General features: G+C 45.9%; 1 protein-coding gene across 2 annotated transcripts in view; it reads right to left on the reverse strand.

Moving 5' to 3' along the window:
* The window catches only part of NLGN2 (neuroligin 2), a 152,617-nt gene that overhangs the window by 92,672 nt on the left and 39,169 nt on the right, over positions 1-20,776 (reverse strand). For both annotated transcript variants that reach the window (XM_067469681.1, XM_067469680.1), the window contains exon 2: positions 4,864-5,599. In XM_067469681.1, coding sequence (XP_067325782.1) covers positions 4,864-5,329 — 466 coding nt within the window. In that variant the 5' untranslated portion in view covers positions 5,330-5,599. The remainder of the gene's footprint in view (positions 1-4,863; positions 5,600-20,776) is intronic.

Consider the following 20,776-nt stretch of genomic DNA (forward strand, 5'->3'; position numbering starts at 1 on the left):
CATGTCTCTGTGTATTCTTAGGAGCAGCTTGCATCCATCAGGGGCCTGCTTTCCACCTGTCAGGAGGCTCCTTACTTTTTACTTAGTGCCAGTCTCTTTCTCTCTCTGGAATGTATAGATAACAGGTCACCCTCTTCTCCCTCTTTCAACATTCCTTCTCTGTCCTACTGGCTTTCTTACACAGAGAGAACTTGTTTTTTCTATATATTTCAGTGCTTGTAAAGTTCATACAATTTATAGATAAATCAGTATCTATTTTTCCAATATCTCCTCATCAGCTTCAGTGTGAGGTAGGCCTCAGTCTTAGCAGGCCTCAGTGTGAGGTAGGCCTCTGTCTAAGTAGGCTTCAGTGTGAGGTAGACCTCTGTCTAAGTAGGCTTCACTGTGAGATAGGCCTCAGCCTTAGTAGGCTTCAGTGGACTCAGTCTTAGTAGGCTACTGTGTGAGGTAGGCCTCAGTCTTAGTAGGCCTCAGTGTGAGGTAGGCCTCGGTCTGAGAGAGTCCTCAGTATGAGAAGGCCTCAGTGGGAGAAAGGCCTCAGTGAGTGGTAGGCCTCAGTATGAGAAGGCCTCAGTATGAGAAGGCCTCAGTGTTAGTTCACCTCAGGGTGAGAGAAGCTCCAGGTTGCAGGTCTCGTGTGTAAAGTTACTGTGTGAAGCTCCAGTGTAAAGGCTGCTGTGTGTAAAAAGTTACTGTGTGAAGCTCCTGTGTAAGTTTGGTGTGAGAAGAGTCTCTGTGAGAGCAAAGCTGTTTATCTGCATGAGAAAGAAGCCCAGCGTGGAAGCAAAGAAGGAAGTGTAAATAACTTTATTGGTGTAATGGAAACCTTGTTTTTGTAAATAGTGCAACTATATTATTTTGCTACAAAGAAAAGCCTCCTAAGGAAGAGATGGCATAGGTCTGTGTGTTTTTGGTTCTTTTTATCACTTTGGGCTCCTGGTTCTGGGTCACGCTGCTGCTAATAAAGTTCCTCTGCTATACATTTATGAGGAGAGCCTTTTGTTATGAAACCCACTCGCCCAACTACATTTCTATTAGGTTCTTGTGGGTTTTTTCGGGCTATAGGGCCATGTTCTAGAGGCATTTCTCCTGACGTTTCGCCTGCATCTATGGCAAGCATCCTCAGAGGTAGTGAGGCATCAGAGGTAGAGGCATCCTCACTACCTCTGAGGATGCTTGCCATAGATGCAGGCGAAACGTCAGGAGAGAATGCCTCTAGAACATGGCCCTATAGCCCGAAAAAACCCACAAGAACCTAGTGATTCCAGCCATGAAAGCCTTCGACAATTACATTTCTATTGTTTCCTCCTTGCTGCAAAATAAAAATTTTAAGTGTTGTTTTGCCTCAGTATTTGCAGACGCTGAAATGCTCTAGGAAATTATCCTCTGTATTAGAATTCTTTTCCTTTGCACACAATCTCAAATGTATTTCTGAAACTACCAGAGGGAGATTTTGCAAAGAAAAAGATGGGTTTTTGCGCAGAAAACGCATTTCTGTGTAAGACACCACTTGGGTGCATTTATGTGCAGAATAGTTCACAAAACACTTCAGGATGTGCCAATAACAGGTATGCCTACAGTGTTATTCTTCCTGGCCAGATGTCCTGAGTGTTAGGAACCTTTTATGTTTAGTAACCAGGGAAGGAGTAAAGGCAAATATTATTTCCATCTCGAGAGAGGGGTTTTCTCCTTTCTTCTCCAAATTTGCAAAAGGGAAAAACTCTACGTCTCCGGGCATCTGCATTCCATAGTGTGCCAACAACCAGGGCTCACCCCAAGTTTAAAAATCATGGGTTGACGAGGTTTAAGATATTCTAGACAATGGGATTTGTGGTCAGAAGACGACAGGATTTGGAGCATTACAGTAATGCACTCTACGTGGGGCTGCCCTTGAAAACGGCCTGGAAATTTCAACTGGTTCAACGAGCGGCGACCAGGTTGCTAACTGGTGCTCCTTACAGGGAGCGGTCAACCCTCCTGTTCAAGGTTCTCCATTGGCTGCCGTTCATTTTCCGGTCCCAATTCAAGGTGCAGGTGCTTACCTACAAAGCCCTAAACCAGTGTTTCTCAACCTGGGGGTCGGGACCCCTGGAGGGGTTGCGAGGGGGTGTCAGAGGGGTCACCAAAGACCACCAGAAAACACAGTATTTTCTGTTGGTCATGGAGGTTCTGTGTGGGAAGTTTGGCCCAATTCAATCCTTGGTAGGGTTCAAATGCTCTTTGATTGTAGGTGAACTATAAATCCCAGCAACTACAACTCCCAAATGTCAAGGTCTATTTTCCCCAAACTCTACTAGTGTTTACATTTGGGCATACTGAGAATTTGTGCCAAGTTTGGTCCAGATTCATCATTGTTTGAGTCTACAGTTCTCTCTGGATGTAGGCAAACTACAACTCCCAAAACTCAAGGTCATTACCCACCAAACCCTTTCAGTATTTTCTGTTAGTCATGGGAATTCTGTGTGCCAAGTTTGATTCAGTTTCATTGTTGGTGGAGTTCAGAATGCTCTTTGATTGTAGGTGAAGTATAAATCCCAGCAACTACAACTCCCACAGGACAAAATCAATACCCTCCCCCAATCTGTTACTATTCATAACAGCAGCAAAATGGGTTATGAAGTAGCAACGAAACTAATTTTATGGTTGGGGGTCACCATAACATGAGGAAGCGTATTAAGGGGTTGTGGCGTTAGGAAGGTTGAGAACCACTGCCCTAAACAGTTTGGGACCCGCCTACCTGCGTGACCACATAACTGTGTACGAACCCACACATAGAATCATAGAATCATAGAATCAAAGAGTTGGAAGAGAACCTCATGGGCCATCCAGTCCAACCCCATTCTGCCAAGAAGCAGGAATATTGCATTCAAATCACCCCTGACAAATGGCCATCCAGCCTCTGCTTAAAAGCTTCCAAAGAAGGAGCCTCCACCACACTCCGGGGCAGAGAGTTCCACTGCTGAACGGCTCTCACAGTCAGGAAGTTCTTCCTAATGTTCAGATGGAATCTCCTCTCTTGTAGTTTGAAGCCATTGTTCCGCGTCCTAGTCTCCAAGGAAGCAGAAAACAAGCTTGCTCCCTCCTCCCTGTGGCTTCCTCTCACATATTTATACATGGCTATCATATCTCCTCTCAGCCTTCTCTTCTTCAGGCTAAACATGCCCAGCTCCTTAAGCCGCTCCTCGTAGGGCTTGTTCTCCAGACCCTTGATCATTTTAGTCGCCCTCCTCTGGACACATTCCAGCTTGTCAATATCTCTCTTGAATTGTGGTGCCCAGAATTGGACACAATGTGATTCCAGATGTGGTCTAACCAAAGCGGAATAGAGCATGGGGAGCATGACTTCCTTAGATCTAGACACTGTGCTCCTATTGATGCAGGCCAAAATCCCATTGGCTTTTTTTGCCGCCACATCACATTGTTGGCTCTTGTTTAACTTGTTGTCCACGAGGACTCCAAGATCTTTTTCACACGTACTGCTCTCGAGCCAGGCATTGTCCCCCATTCTGTATCTTTGCATTTCATTTTTTCTGCCAAAGTGGAGTATCTTGCATTTGTCACTGTTGAACTTCATCTCGTCGATCATCTGGAGAGGCCCTGCTCGCGCTCCAGCCTCCATCGCAAGCGCGACTGGTGGGGACGAGGGGCAGGGCCTTCTCGGTGGTGGCCCCTCGACTCTGGAACTCACTCCCCAGGGACATCAGACATGCCCCAGCGCTGGCAGTCTTTTGGAGGAGCCTGAAAACGTGGTTGTTCCAGTGTGCCTTCCCAGAATAAGGAAACTCCCAGCAATATGTCTCTAAATGCACTTTTTAGTGATCTAGGATTGTCTGCACGCTCTATCCCTCTCCAAAATTTCTATCCTGTTTATATATCACCTGGTTACATCCAGCATTATTTTTTTTAATTTTAATTAGTACATTTGGCCCTGCCATAGGTTTTTAAACGTCGTTGTGTTATTGTTAATGTTTATTGCTATTTTCTGTTTATGAGTTTATTTATTGTTTGTATTACTGTTGCTATTGTTTTTATTGTTGTATTGTGGGCTCGGCTTCATGTAAGCCACACCGAGTCCTTTTGGTCGTGTCAGGAGTGACTTCAGAAACTGCAAGTCGCTTCTGGTGTGAGAGAATTGGCCGTCTGCAAGGACGTTGCCCAGGGGACGCCCGGATGAATTGATGTTTTTATCATCCTTGTGGGAGGCTTCTCTCATGTCCCCGCATGAGGAGCTGGAGCTGATAGAGGGAGCTCATCCACCTCTCCCTGGATTTGAACCTGCGACCTGTCGGTCTTCAGTCCTGCCGGCACAGGAGTTTAACCCTCCCTGTCCTTGAGGAGATGGTAGCGGGGTACAAATAAAGTATTATTATTATTGTTGTTGTTGTTGTTGTTGTTCTGATTAGAATGGTGGGGAAACGGGTAGAAAAGGATACGGGACAAGTCCAATTTTGGATGAGAATTTCCATATCGCTGGTCGGGGGATTATGGGTCTTCTCATCCAAAAAAAAGCTAGTTCTCAGGAAGGTCTGAGCCAAAAAGATAACTCTCGGGGAGTTCTTGTCCAAAAAGGAAACTTTCGGGGAACACTCGTCCAAAAAAAGGAAATTATCTCCAATTTTGCATCCAAAAAATGGTAACACTCAGTGGATATCGCTTCCAAAAAGGGTCGTTCTTCCAAGGTTAGTACTGAAACCCATGACATAAATGGGGAAGGGGGTATCACTCCAATTAGGAAAGGATGACTTCCTTACGAAGAAGGGGTGCTGCCCAATGACACGGCACAGAGGAGGGGAAGCAAGGGGGTTAAGAAAGCAATCCCACCCGTCCCTCTTCCATCCGACCCCTGTGCTTTCCCCCGCTTACCGTCCTCCATTGGCACGTAAATGTTGAGGTAGAGGCAATCTTCACTCTGGTTCTGGACGTAGCCGGCGACGATTTCCAAGTTGTCCGTGAACCAGACGGGCAGCATGATCCCGGGCAGCATGCCGTGGATGTTCTGCGGGCAGACGGGAGCAAAAGCGGTGGCATTGCGCACCTCGGACCACGAAGCGGGCGCCTCGGGGGGCTGGAAGCGCCTCTCCCCCACGGGCGGTGTGGCGTAAGGGATGCCCAGGTACTGCACCACGGGGCCAAGGATCTCGTTGTTCAGGTCTTTCTTGATTCCCCGCAGCTTCCCGTAATTGGTGGGCACCACGGGGTATTTGTCCTCAGGTTTCTGCCCCGAAAGGGGGAGCGAGCGCAAGGCGAGCCCCAAAAGCCAGAAGAAAAGGGCCGAGCCTGTCCGGATGTTCAGCACCCGAAGGACGAAACTCGAAGGTGAGAGAAGCATGGCGGCGGTTGGGTGTGCGCACAAGGAGAGTCAAGGGTTCTGGGGGGACCCTCAAAGTGGGGGAGAGGAGGAAACGGAGACTGACGACCCAAGTAGAAAAGGAAGAGGAGAAAGCCACCAGGAAAGGCCGCGGCTTGAGTGGACAGGATCGGAGAAAGCAGTCTTAGAGGGAAAGGCAAAAGGTCACTCCGTCAGAGGAAAGGCGTCTGTTGCGTTCCATTTTTGGCCCGGTCGCACAAGCAGTGTCCCAGCCGGACGGGAGAAACACACCTACAGATTCAGAGACGGGGAGGAAAGAGAGAGAAGTGAAGGAACAAGGTCAAAACCATGGGAGAAAGAAAGCAAAAGGAAAGGGAGGAAGAAAAGATGGACAGGTGGCAAGAAGAAAGTACTTTCCTCCTTCCTAGTTACTGTCTATAGGCCAGTGTTTCTCAACCTGAGGGGGTCGCAAAGGGGTGTCAGAGGGGTCACCATGACCATCACTATTTTCTGATGGTCATGGGGATTCCATGTGGGAAGTCTGAACCAATTCTATCGTTGGTGGAGTTCAGAAGATTCTATTTCGCCCAAACTCCACCCGTGTTCACATTTGGGCACACTGAGTATTCGTGTAGATTTTGGTCCAGGTCCATCATTGTTTGAGTCCACTGTGCTCTCTGGATATAGGTGAACTACAACTCCAAAACCAAAGGGCACTGCCCACCAAAACCTTCCAGTATTTTCTGTTGGTCATGGGACAACTGTGTGCCAAGTTTGGTCCAATTCTATTGTCGGTGGGATTCAGAATGCTCTGTGATTGTAGGTGAACTATAAATCCCAGCAACTACAACTCCCGAATGTCAAGGTCTATTTTCCCCAGACACCACTAGTGTTTACATTTGGGCGTATTGAGAATTCATGCCAAGTTGGTACAGATCAATCATTGTTTGAGTCCAAAGGGCTCTCTGAACTACAACTCCCAAAGCTCAAGGTCAATGCCCACCAAATCCTTCCAGTATTTTCTGTTGGTCATGGGACAACTGTGTGCCAAATTTGGTCCAATTCTATTGTCGGTTGGGTTCAGAATGCTCTGTGATTGTAGGTGAACTATAAATCCCAGCAACTACAACTCCCGAATGTCAAGGTCTATTTTCCCCAGACACCACTAGTGTTTACATTTGGGCATATTGAGAATTCATGCCAAGTTGGTCCAGATCAATCATTGTTTGAGTCCAAAGGGCTCTCTGAACTACAACTCCCAAAACTCAAGGTCAATGCCCACCAAACACTTCCAGTGTTTTCCGTTGGTCATGGGCGTTCAGTGTGGCAAATTAGGTTCAAATCCATCGCTGGTAGAGTTCAGAATGCTCTTTGATTGTAGGTGAGGTATAAATCCCAGCAACTACAACTCCCAAATGACAAAATCAATCCTCCCCCAACCCCACTAGCATTTACATGTGGGTGCATTGGGTATTTGTGCCCAGTTTGGTCCAGTGAATGAAAATACATCTTGCATATCAGATATTTACATTATGATTTATAACAGTAGGAAAATGACTGTTATGAAGTCGCAACAAAAACAATGTTCTGGTTGGGGGGCACCACAACATGAGGGGCTGTATTAAGGGGTCATGGCATTAGGAAGGTTGAGAACCACTTATACTCAAGTATAACCAACCTGAATATAAGGATTTATAGTTCACCTACAATCAAAGAGCATTCTGAACTCCACCAACGATGGAATTGAACCAAACTTGGCACACAGTTCTCCCATGACCAACAGAAAATACTGGAAGGGTTTGGTGGGCACTGTCCTTGGGTTTTGGAGTTGTAGTTCACCTACATCCAGAGATCACTGTGCACTCAAATAATGATGGATTTGGACCAAACTCTACATGAATATTCAATATGCCCAAATGTGAACATTGGTGGAGTTTGGGGAAAATAGAATCCTGACATTTGGGAATTGTAGTTGCTGGGATTTATAGTTCACCTACAATCACAGAGCATTCTGAACCCAACCAATGATAGAATTGGGCCAAACCTTCCACACAAAACTCCCATGTGGGCCACAGCAACGCGTGGCAGGGCACGGCTAGTATTTACATAAAACTGTAATTTAAGATAAGACTGTCCAACTCTGATTAAACCATTAGTCTAACCTTCTTCAATGTAAATGTGCTTACATATCCTTCCAATAATATTAAAGAGAGTAAAATAATAAATGTAACAATAACAACAAGAATAAAGTAAAATAATAAATGTAGTAATACTAATTTTCTATATAAATAAAAATGTAATCTTCATTTGTGGGATTAACATAACCCAAAAACCACTGGATGAATTGACACCAAATTTGGACACAAGACAACAATCAGGTCAACAAGTGACCATCACTCATAAAAACACTGAAAAATACAGCAAAAGATATTTAAAAAGCCAACCCCCCCCCAAAAAAATACATTGCAATGCATGCACAAAACCACATATATACACAAATACACACATATATATACACACATACACAAATACACACTCACATATATATGCATATATATATACACACAAAACACATATACACAGAAAGGGAGGAAAGAAGGAAGGAAGGAAGGAAGGAAGGAAGGAAGGAAGGAAGGAAGGAGGGAGGGAGGGAGGGAGGGAGGGAGGGAGGGAAGGAAGGAAGGAAGGAAGGAAGGAAGGAAGGAAGGAAGGAAGGAAGGAAGGAAGGAAGGAAGGAAGGAGAGAAAGAAAGATGGAACCAAGACCAAAGGAAGGGAGGAAAAAAACAGGTAGAGAAGGAAGAAAGACTAAGTGAAAGCAGAAGAAAAAGAAAAAGAGGGAAGGAAGGAGAGAAGGAGGGAGGGAAGGACTGAAGGAAATAAAAAAGTGAAAGAAGGAATGAAAGAGAAAGGGAGGGAAGGAAGGAAGGAAGGAAGGAAGGAGAGAAAGAAGGATGGAACCAAAGAGCAAAGGAAGGGAGGAAACAAGCAGGTAGGGAAGGAAGGAAGAAGAAGTGAAAGCTAAAGACAAAGAAAAAGAGGGAAGGAAGGAGAGGAGGAAGAGAAAGAGGGAAAGAAGGAAGGAAGGAAGGAAGGAAGGAAAGGTTGGAACCAAAGAGCAAAGGGAGGGAGGAAACAAACAGATAGAGAAGGAAGGAAGACTAAGTGAAAGCAGAAGAAAAAGAAAAAGAGGGAAGGAAGGAAGGAAGGAAGGAAGGAAGGAAGGAAGGAAGGAAGGAAGGAAGGAAGGAAGGAAGGAGGAGAAGAAGGAGGGGAAGAAGGAGGGAAAGAAGGAGAGAAAGAAGGATGGAACCAAAGAGCAAAGGAAGGGAGGAAACAAAAAGGTAGGGAAGAAAGAAAGAAGAAGTGAAAGCTAAAGAAAAAGAAAAAGAGGGAAGGAAGGAAGGAAGGAAGGAAGGAAGGAAGGAAGGAAGGAAGGAAGGAAGGAAGGAGAGAAAGAAAGAAAGAAAGAAAGAAAGAAGGAGGGAAGGTTGGCCACAGCAACGTGTGGTGGGTACAGCTAGTAAAGTAATAAATATAATAATAATAATAATAATAATAATAATAATAATAATTAGAGTAAAATAATAAATGTAATAATAAGAAAAACAACAACAGAGTAATATAATAACTAGCCTTGACTCAAGTATAAGCCGAGGGGGACATTTTCAGCCTAAAAAGGGGGCTGAAAAACTAGGCTGATACTCGAGTATATAGGGTAACTTTTCTACAAATGCAAAGAGAGTGAGTGTGTCTTCCCACAAACTGACAGCATTCCCTCAATCCTGCTTTTTACAAATCCCTCCCACACCTACAAACCTTCCTGCACTTGACACCCATTCATGCTTCATCTTCAGGGAGAAAATAGGTTTGGGGGGCGATGGGTAGGCCAACGCAGGGAAGGGATGAGAAAGAAAGCTTTGTCACAGGAACCCCACAATCATCGGCGCCTCCAAATCAGTCTCTTTTGAGATGAGAGAACCTTGCTCTTCCTTCCACTTTGGTGCTATTAATCACCTGCTTAACCTCCTTTTCCAAAACCCACACGCTGATGAGGAGGGACAGGGTGAAGAACGGGGAGGAAACCATCACGAAACACACTGAGGAGGAAGTAGAGCTGACACGTTCTGGGTTAGATCGACACCATCAGTGGACTAGGCGAAGCTAAGGGGGGCATTGCCAAAGAAACAGCATCCCACTCTGAACATACCAAATCTTGCCTGAGTTTGGAGCTCAACCAGGGTCCCTTCTGGTTAATACTTGGGTTGTTGACCACCATAGAGTCATAGAGTTGAAGGGAACACCAAGGGTCATCCAACCCAACCACATTCTGCAGGTAGACAACTAAAGCAGTCCCAAAGGATGCCTATCCAAGCTCTGTTGAAAACACCTTGAGAGAGGCCACCAACCTCTGAGGCTTTCCATTCCACTTTCCTACACATCTGACTATCAATGCGATGTGGCGGGAAAAAAAGCCAATGGGATTTTGGCCTGCATCAATAGGAGCATAGTGTCTAGGTCCAGGGAAGTAATGCTCCCCATGATCTATTCCACTTTGGTTAGACCACACCTGGAATATTGTGTCCAATTCTGGGCACCACAATTCAAGAGAGATATTGACTCTAAGCTGGAATGTGTCCAGAGGAGGGTGACTAAAATGATGAAGGATCTGGAGAACAAGCCCTATGAGGAGCGGCTTAAGGAGCTGGGCATGTTTAGCCTGAAGAAGAGAAGGCTGAGAGGAGATATTATAGCCATGTCTAAATATGTGAGAGGAAGCCACAGGGAGGAGGAGGGAGCAAGCTTGTTTTCTGCTTCCTTGGAGACTAGGACGCAAGGGAACAATGGCTTCAAACTACAAGAGAGGCGATTCCATCTGAACACGAGGAAGAACTTCCTGACTGTGAGAGCCGTTCAGCAGTGGAACTCTCTGCCCCGGAGTGTGGTGGAGGCTCCTTCTTTGGAAGCTTTTAAACAGAGGCTGGATGGCCATCTCTCAGGGGTGCTTTGAATGCAATATTCCTGCTTCTTGGCAGAATGGGGTTGGACTGGAGGATGGCCCAGGAGGTCTCTTCCAACTCTTGGATTCTAGGATTCTATCAAGAAGTTCTTCCTAATGTTTAAGATGGAATCTCTTTTCCTGGTGTTCACAATTGTTGTTCCATTTTGTCTTTGTTTCTGGAGCAGCACAAAACAATCCTCCTCCACCTTGTAAATATATAAACATGGGTCTCATGCCCCCTCACAACTTTTCTTCTCCAACTAAACATCCCATCTCCCTAAGCCACTTCTCATAACCCTTGGCTTCCAGACCTTTCATAGAACCAGAGAGTTGAAAGAGACCTCATGGGCCATCCAGTCCAACCCCAATCTGCCAAAAAGTAGGAAAATTGCATTCAAAGCACCCCTGACAGATGGCCATCCAGACTCTGTTTCAAAGCCTCCAAAGAAGGAGCCTCCACCACACTCTGGAGCAGAGAGTTCCACTGCTGAACGGCTCTCACAGTCAGGAAGATCTTCATATTCAGGTGGAATCTCCTTTCTTGTATATTGAAGCCATTGTTCCATTATGCCCTAGTCTGCAGGGCAGCAGAAAACAAGCTTGCTCCCTCCTCCGTATGACTTCCCCTCACATCTTTATACATGGCCCTCAACATGTCTCCTCTCAGCCTTCTCTTCTGCAGGCTAAACATGCCCAGCTCTTTAAGCCACTCCTCATAGGGCTTGTTCTCCAGACCCTTGATCATTTTAGTTGCCCTCCTCTGGACACATTCCAGCTTGTCAATATCTCTCTTCAGTTGTGGTGCATTGCAGTGCATCCAAATACCTGGGAGTCACTCTGGACCGTGCTCTGGCCTACAAGAAGCACTGCCTGAACATCGAGCAAAAAGTGGGTGCTTGAAACAATATCATACGAAAGCTGACTGGCACAACCTGGGGATCACAACCAGACACAGTGAAGACATCTGCCCTTGCGCTATGCTACTCTGCTGCTGAGTATGCATGCCCAGTGTGAAACACATCTCACCACACTAAAGCAGTGGATGTGGCTCTTAATCAGACATGCCGCATTATCACAGGGTGCCTGCGCCCTACACCACTGGAAAAATTACACTGTCTAGCCGGTATTGCACCACCTGACATCCGCCGGGAAGGAGCAGCCAATAGTGAAAGGACCAAGGCAGAGACATCTCCAGCCCATCCCCTGTTTGGGTATCAGCCAGCACGTCAACGACTTAAATCTAGAAATAGTTTTCTAAGATCTACAGAGACACTCACTGGAACACCTCAGCAAGTGAGAGTTCAAAAGTGGCAGGCTCAAACCCAGAACCTCAACCAATGGCTGATACCCAATGAGAGACTCCCCCCCTGGGCACACAGAGGACTGGGCAACCTGGAAGGCACTGAACAGACTGTGCTCTGGCACCACGAGATGCAGAGCCAACCTTCAGAAATGGGGCTACAAAGTGGAATCCTCGACATGCGAGTGTGGAGAGGAGCAAACCACTGACCACCTGCTGCAATGCACCCTGAGCCCTGCCACATGCACAAGGGAGGACCTCCTTGCAGCAACACCAGAGGCACTCCAAGGGGCCAGATACTGGTCAAAGGACATTTAATCAACTCTCATACTCACAAATTCTGTAATCTGCTTGTTTGCTTTGTTTCTGTTAGAAATGTAATATAATTTGACTGGTTGTTCTGACACGACAAATAAATAAAAATAAAAATAGCGGTGGGGTCACTCTGGAGCCATGAGGTCAGTTCCCAGGTCAGCTGAGGCTCTGGCTGGCTGCAGCCCGAGTAGGTCAACATCTGGAGTGGCACGGGGAGTGTCTCGTTGCGGAGGATTTATGTCCTTTGGCAGAGAAATGTGCGCGCAGTCAAGGGTTTTGAGCACTCCGGGGTTTCCTCTCCTTAAAATATCTCGTCTGGAATATGACTCCCACAATGGCCCACAATGAAGTGGGGTGGAGATTATGGGCACTATTATCTGGGGGGAGGGATGTGTAGGGGTGTGTGTGTGTGTGTGTGTGATTCTGCCTTCTCTCAGCAAAATCAGCTTCCAGCAAATCATTTCAAGCCCTGCCAAATATGGGTGGTGTTTTGTACTAGTGTTGGCATTGCAATATGCATTGCTGAAGTGGTCAGGTTGAATCTATATAAATAAAAATGTAATGTTTGTTTGTGGGATTAACAGAACTCAAAAACCACTGGGGGAATTGACACCAAATTTGGACAAAATATACCTCTCAGGCCAACGAGTGACCATCACTCATGAAAACACTGAAAAACACAGCTGAAGGGACTTAAAAAGCCAAAAAACAAAAAAAATGACATTACAATGCATGCACAAAACCACATATATACACCTATACACAAATAAACACACATACACATATATATACACACACAAAACACATATACACAAATATACACACACATATATAATGTAATGTTTGTTTGTGGGATTAACAGAACTCAAAAACCACTGGACAAATTGACAACAACTTTGGACCCGCTACACCTAACAACCCAATGTATGTCCTTTACTCAAAAAAAACTGATTTTGTCATTTGGGAGTTGTAGTCGCTGGGATTTATAGTTCACCTACAATCAAAGAGCATTCTGAGCCCCACCAACGATGGAATTGAACCAAACTTGGCACACAGAACTCCCATGACCAACAGAAAACACCCAGAAGGGTTTGGTGGGCATTGACCTTGGGAGTTGTAGTTCACCTACATCCAGAGAGCACTGTGGACTCAAAACAATGATGGGTCTGGACCAAACACTACACAAATTCTCAATATGCCCAAATGTGAACACTGATGGGGTTTGGGGAAAATAGAATCTTGACATTTAGGAGTTGCTGGGATTTATAGTTCACCTACAATCACAGAGCATTCTGAACCCTACCAATGACAGAATTGGGCCAAACCTCCCACAGAGAACCCCCATGTGGGCCACAGCAACACGTGGCAGGGGACAGCTAGTCTATATACATAAAAATGTAATGTTCATTTGTAGGATTAACATAAGTCAAAAACCACTGAACGAATTGACACAAAATGTGGACACAGTACACCTCTCAGGCCAACAAGTGACCAGCCCTCATAAAAAGTGACCACCACTCATAAAAACACTGGAAAACACAGCTGAAGGGACTTAAAAAGCCAAAAAACAAAAAACTACATTACAATGCATGCACAAAACCACATATATACACAAACACACATATATACACATATACACAAATATATACACATACATATATGCATATAAACACACACAAAACACATATACACAGACTGGAGTTTTTTTCCCTGGACTATTTTCAGGCTATTTTCACCAATGTGAACACTGGTGGAATTTAGGGAAAATAGACCTTGACATTTGGAGGTTGCCGTTGCTGGGATTTATAGTTCACCTACAATCAAAGAGCATTCTGAACTCCACCAGTGATGGAATTGAGCCAAACTTGGCACACAGAACTTTAATGACCAACAGAAAATACTGGAAGGGTTTGGTGGGCATTGACCTTGAGTTTTGGGAGTTGTAGTTGCTGGGATTTATAGTTCACCTACAATCAAAGAGCATTCTGAACTCCACCAAGGATGGAATTGAGCCAAACTTGGCACACAGAACTTTAATGACCAACAGAAAATACTGGAAGGGTTTGGTGGGCATTGACCTTGAGTTTTGGAGTTGTAGCTCACCTACATCCAGAGAGCACCGTGGACTCAAACTATGATGGATCTGGACCAAACTCCACACGAATACTCAATATGTCCAATTGTGAACACTGGTGGAGTTTGGGGAAAATAGACCTTGACATTTGGGAGTTTTTGTTGCTAGGATTTATAGTTCACCTACAATCAAAGAGGATTCTGAACTCCACCAACGATGGAATTCAACCAAACGTGGCACACAGAACTTCCAGTAGAAAATACTGTGTTTTCTGATGGTCTTTGTTGACCCCTTCTGACACCCCCTCACGACCCCCCCCCCCAAGGGTCCCAACCCCAGGTTGAGAAACGCTGCTTTAAGGAAATCCATCCTATCTTAGCCATTCCTCACCCAAGTTAAACAAACCCAATCCTTCAGTCATTCCTCATCCAGCTTGGCTTCCTCACCTTTGGCCATCTTGGGGTGTGTGGCATTCAGAATAAGGAGGTGCAAAACCACCTCTAAGCCTTCCTTGATTAAGAAGAGCCTGAGAAGTTCATGGGGTCCCTATAAGTCAAAAGGTGACTTGAAGTCACATAAACACACACAAGATCTGACCTTGGCTAGAACCTCCAGCGCATAGAATCATAGAATCAAAGAGTTGGAAGAGACCTCATGGGCCATCCAGTCCAACCCCTTTCTGCCAAGAAGCAGGAATGTTGCATTCAAATCACCCCTGACAGATGGCCATCCAGCCTCTGTTTAAAAGATTCCAAAGAAGGAGCCTCCACCACACTCCGGGGCAGAGAGTTCCACTGCTGAACGGCTCTCACAGTCAGGAAGTTCTTCCTCATGTTCAGATGGAATATCCTTTCTTGTCGTTTGAAGCCATTGTTCCTTGTCCTAATCTCCATGGAAGCAGAAAAAAAAGCTTGCTCCCTCCTCCCTGTGGCTTCCTTTCACATATTTATACATGGCTATCATGTCTCCTCTCAGCCTTCTCTTCTTCAGGCTAAACATGCCCAGCTCTTTAAGCCGCTCCTCATAGGGCTTGTTCTCCAGAACCTTGATCATTTTAGTCGCCCTCCTCTGGACACATTCCAGCTTGTCAACATCTCTCTTGAATTGTGGTGCCCAGAATTGGACACAATATTCCAGGTGTGGTCTAACCAAAGCGGAATAGAGCATGGGGAGCATGACTTCCCTAGATCTAGACACTAGGCTCCTCTTGATGCAGGCCAAAATCCCATTGGCTTTTTTTGCTGCCACATCACATTGTTGGCTCATGTTTAACTTGCTGTCCATGAGTACTCCAAGATCTTTTTCACACATCCTGATTCATCCTCTGCTGGCCCACTTTCTGAACCTTTGTGCATATATATATATATATATATATATATATATATATATATATATATGAAGGGTTAGAAGAAATGATCATTAAGTTTGCAGATGACACCAAATTGGGATTGAGAGTCAATATCCCAGAAGACAGGAACAGAATTCAAAACGATCTGAACAGATTAGAGAGATGATGGGTCAAAACGAACACAATGAAGTTCAACAGGGACAAAGGCAAGAGACTCCACTTAGGCAGAAAAAAAGGAAATTCAAAGAGACAGAATGGGGGACGAGGCCTGGTGAGAAAAAGATCTTGGAGTCCTCATGGACAACAAGTTACACATGACCCAACAATGTGATGCTGCAGCTAAAAAAAGCCAATGAGATTTTGGCTTGCATCAATAGGAGTCTAGTGCCTAGATCCAGGGAAGTCATGCTCCCCATGCTGTCTTCTTCCTTGGTCAGACCACACCAGGAATGACATTGTGTCCAATTCTGGGCACCACAATTGGAGGGCATTGTCCCCCATTCTGTCTCTTTGCATTTCGTTTTTTCTGCCTAAGTGGAGTATCTTGCATTTGTCCCTGTTGAACTTCATTTTGTTAGTTTTGGCCAATCATCTCTCTAATCTGTCAAGATCGTTTTGAATCCTGCTCCTATCCTCTGGAGTCTTGGCTATCCCTCCCAATTTGGTGTCATCTGCAAACTTGATGATCCTGCCTTCTAGCCCTTCATCTAAGTCATTAATTGAGATCCTGAACAGGACCGGGCCCAGGAAGGAACCCTGCGGATGGCACTCCACTTGTCAGTTCGTTCCAGGATGAAGAGGAAGTATTGGGGAGAATCACCGTCTGGGGGAAAGTGCCATTTTGAAGGATCATTCCCAGTATCCTCCAGTCTGGAGGTTGAATCTGGGACTGGAAATACCCCCTTCCCCATAAAAGAACCCTCCTCATGTGCAGAAGGCGCTGTAGGTCTCTATTTCAGAGGAAGGAATTGGCAAAACCACCTCTGGATGTTCTGGTGATTCCTGCAACTGCACATAACATTCCAGCTGAGATCCAATTAAAACTGGATATAGTAGAACAATGTTTTCCCTGGATCTGGACACTAGAAGGTGATCTCTGCAACCATGAATTGCAGCAGCATGGTTTAGGTCCTTGTGAACTTCAGGCATATTGCAAAGAACGTACAGCACGCTCTACGGGTGAATCCTGTCCCTGGGAGACTCTCCTCTGCAGAGGAACGCGGCTTCCTCCTCCTCCTCCTCTTCTCCCCCAAGTAAGTCTTTACCATCCCATCCTCCCCGGTGGATTCTCCCAGGTCTTTAATTAAATAAAATTGGAGTTTTTTTGTTTATCATTCACAATGTGGCAATTAGAGGCAGGAACGTGTAATTAGTACAAAATTGCATCTGGGAGAATCCAAAGGCCCAAAGAGAACAAGAGAGAAGGCTCAGAATCAGATCCCTCCCCAAATGATATGGATTTGGGGGGGAAATGCAGGTGGGACGGGAAGCCAAGAGCTAAAACTTTGGGAGGGATGAAGGGAAGGGTGGGGAAGAAGGGAAAAATGGGATTTGGAGGATGGATGAACATGCCAAAGTACCAGAGCAGGATGGATGGATGGATGGATAGAACATTATTGATAGAGAGAGTCATAGGGTGCATCTTCGTCAGGCCTGGGCAAACTTTCTAACTTGGAGTCCACAGAATAACACTCCCTGCTAAGAGGACTGGCTTTTCAGTGATGGGAAGGAGGAAGGAAAGGGAGAAGGAAGGAAAGGATAGACGGAGAAAGAGGGAGAGAGGGAAGGAGGGAGGAAAGAGGGAAGGAAGGAAAGAAAGATGAATGGAGGGGAATGAGGAAGGAAAAAGAGAAGGAAGGAAGGATAAAGAAAATAGAGAAGGTAGGAAAGACAAAAGAGAAGGAAGGAAGGAAGGAAGGAAGGAAGGAAGGAAGGAAGGAAGGAAGGAAGGAAGGAAGGAGAAACAGGGTTGAGAGTGAGGAAAGAGAGAAGGAAGGATGAAAGGGAGGAAGGAAATAATGGAAGGAGAAAGAGTGAGAGAAGGAAGGAGGGAAGAAAGAGGGAAGGAAGGAAAGAAAGATGAATGGAGGGGAAGGAGGAAGGAAAAAGAGAAGGAAGGATAAAGAAAATAGAGAAGGTAGGAAAGACGAGAAGGATGGAGGGGAAGGAAGGAAGGAAGGAAGGAGAAAGAGGGAAAGAGTGAGGAAAGAGAGAAGAAGGATGAAAGGGAGGAAGGGAAGGATGGAGAAAGAGAGAGAGGGGGAGGAGGGGGGGAAGAGGGAAGGAAGGAAAGGAAGATGAATGGAGGAGAACGAGGAAGGAAAAAGAGAAGGAAGGAAGGAAGGAAGGAAGGAAGGAAAGGAGAAGCAGCGAGAGAATGAGGAAAGAGAGAAGGAAGGAAAGGGAGGAAGGGAAGGATGGAAGGAGAAAGAGAGAGAGAGGGAAGGAGGGAGGGAAGAGGGAAGGAAGGAAAGAAAAGGGAAGGATGGAGGGAAGGGAGGAGGGAAAAAGAGAAGGAAGGAAGGAAGGAAGGAAGGAAGGAAGGAAGGAAGGAAGGGAGGGAGGGAGGGAAGGAAATAGAAAAGAGAAGGAAGGAAAGATAAAGGGGAAATAAGGAAATGAGAAAGAGGGGGAGAGGGAGGGAAGAGGGAAGGAAGAAAGGATGGAGGGAAGGATGAAACCAGAAATTTGGAGTAAAGGGAGGAAGGAAAGAGGAAGAAGGCAAAAAGGGAAGGAAGGAAGGGGAGAGAAAGAGGGAAGGAAGGATGAAAGGGTGGAAGGGGAGGAGGAAAGAAGAAAGAGGGAGGGAAAGGAGGAAGGGAAGGAGGAAGGGAAGAAAAGGAAGAAAAAGGAAGTTAGGAAAAGAAGGAAGGAAGGAAGGAAGGAAGGAAGGAAGGAAGGAAGGAAGGAAGGAAGGAAGGAGGGAAGGAGAATGAGCGAGAGAGGGAAGGAAGGATGAAAAGTGGAAGGGAAGGAGGGAGGGAGGGAGAAAGAGGGAAGGAAGGGAGGGAGGGAAGAGAGGAAGGAAGGACGAAAGGTTGGGAGGGAGAAAGAGAAAGGGAAGGAGGAAGGAAAGGGAGGAGGAAGGGAGGATAGGATGGTGAGAGAGAGGAGGGCCTGAGAAAAGAGACTAAGGGGCCACATCCGGCCCCTGGGCCTGGGTTTATCCATTCCTGAACTACGTTCAGTTTGACATTGTGTAAACTGTCATGGCTCAAAACTATGGGATCCTGAGAGATGTCGTTTGCTAGAGGAGGCTAATGACCTTGTTTGACAGAGGAAGCTAATGACCTTGTGAATCTACAACTCCCAAGATTCAATAATGCTGAGCCATGGCAGTTCAAGCCATGTCAAATCGCATTCATTCCACAGTGTAGATGTACTGATAAGGCACCTTGCATCCAAAACATCTGAGCTGAATTCCCCAGTGGTGTCAACCAGCAGTAATTCTACATTGTAGGTCTTTCCTCCCTCTTCCCCACTTTCTCCTTCCTTCCTTATTTCCCCTTTGTCTTTCCTTCCTTCTCTATTTCCTTGATCCTCCCTTCCCTCCCTCCCTCCCTCCCTTCCTTCTCTTTTCCCCTCCTCCTTCCCCTCCATCCTTCCCTTTTCTTTCCTTCGATCTCACTTCTCTCCCTCTTTCCTCCCTCTCTCTTTCTCCTTCTGTCCTTCCCTTCCACCCTTTCATCCTTCCTTCCTTCCTTCCCTCTTTCACCCTCTCTCTCCTTCCTTCCTTTCTTTTTTGTCTTCTTTCTCTTTCTTTCCTTCCTCTTTCTCTTCCTCCTTTCCTCTCACTTTCTTGTTTCATCCTTCCCTTTCACACTTTCATCCTTTCTTCCTTCCCTCTTTCCTCCCTCTTCTCTCCCTCTTTCCTCCCTCTCCCTTTCTCCTTCTGTCCTTCCCTTCCACCCTTTCATCCTTCCTTCCTTCCTTCCCTCTTTCACCCTCTCTCTCCTTCCTTCCTTTCTTTTTTGTCTTCTTTCTCTTTCCTTCCTCTTTCTCTTCCTCCCTCTCACTTTCTTGTTTCATCCTTCCCTTTCACACTTTCATCCTTTCTTCCTTCCCTCTTTCCTCCCTCTCCCCCTCTTTCTACTTCCTTCCTTATTTCCCCTTTGTCTTTCCTTCCTTCTCTATTTCCTTGATCCTTCCCTCCCTCCCTTCTTTCCTTCCTTCCTTCTCTTTTTCCCTCCTCCTTCCCCTCCGCTTAAGCGGCGGAGGGGGAAAAGGAAAAGGCCTGAGGCTGTTAGGAATTCTGGGAGTTGAAGTCCAAAACACCTGGAAAGCTCAAGCTGGCCCTTCCCTGGTGTAAATGCACCCAAAGACGTTGGCGAATAGAAGCCAAAGGATGGATGGTGTTATGCAAGAAGAAAAGGGAAAAGAATATATAGAAATGGACAAATGGATGAGCCGTGGGAAAGGCGAGAAGGTCCTGCAAGGGAGCAGAGATGGGAGTCAGAGCAAGCCTTCAAGGCAGGAGGCTAAACGGACCGCTCTACCCACTAGGCATCGGGGCAAACACAACGAGAACATCTGTTAAATCAGACCCAGATTGGCCAGTTCTGCAATGGGAAGGGACAGAAAAGGCTCAAGGGATCGCAAAGAAAAAGCACGCTGATTGTGGACTGACGCCATAAAGACATAGAGGAGGTCCCATTTCCCACTGTAGGGAATTCTGCTTCGAGGTGGGAGACTAATTGGTGGCTTTGATTTTTTGGGTATGGAATAAACACAAGTTGACCAGCAGCATGAAGTAGCACACAAACACACATTGGGGACCCTGGAAGTTGTAGTCCAAGACACCTGGAGTACCATTCCTCTAAAGCAGGGTTGCCAATCCTGTAGCCTACCACACATTGCTGGGCTTCATCAACCAACGTGCCTCAGCCTTGAGAAATAGGCCAAGGGCTGCTGGGAGTTGCAGTCCAACAACCTGACTGGACTTTAGCACAGCAGGTTAAATCTGGAGTAAATCTGGCCAATCAAAAGGCTGAGAGTTCAAAGTCCGGATCAGGATGAGCTCCTGGCCTTTAGTCCAGCTTCTGCCTACCTAGCAATGTGAGTAGATAAATAGGTACCGCTTAAGTGTGGAGGTATTTAAGACATGCATAAGGAAATAACAAAAAAAAATGCTGGTGATTTGATCAAGGAGGAAGTTTATGAACAAAGCTCTTCGGCAGGGAAAGTGGAGCAAGAGCACCCCTTGTGGCTGGAACCAAGCACAGCCTCCAACATGCCGAAGATGAGAAAGACTATATATACCTCTATCAATGTACAGTTGTCTGTCTTATCAGTGTATATCTGCTCTGAGTACCCTTTGGGATGAGAAGGATGGAATATAAATACTGCAAATAAATCTATCTATATAATAAAAGTCAAAGTTTGTATGCGGCGGAAGTGTGGCAGTGCGACCGGAAGGGTATGTGCAAGACC

Source organism: Anolis sagrei, chromosome 6 (genome assembly GCF_037176765.1).
Source record: "Anolis sagrei isolate rAnoSag1 chromosome 6, rAnoSag1.mat, whole genome shotgun sequence".
Lineage (NCBI taxonomy): Eukaryota > Metazoa > Chordata > Lepidosauria > Squamata > Dactyloidae > Anolis > Anolis sagrei.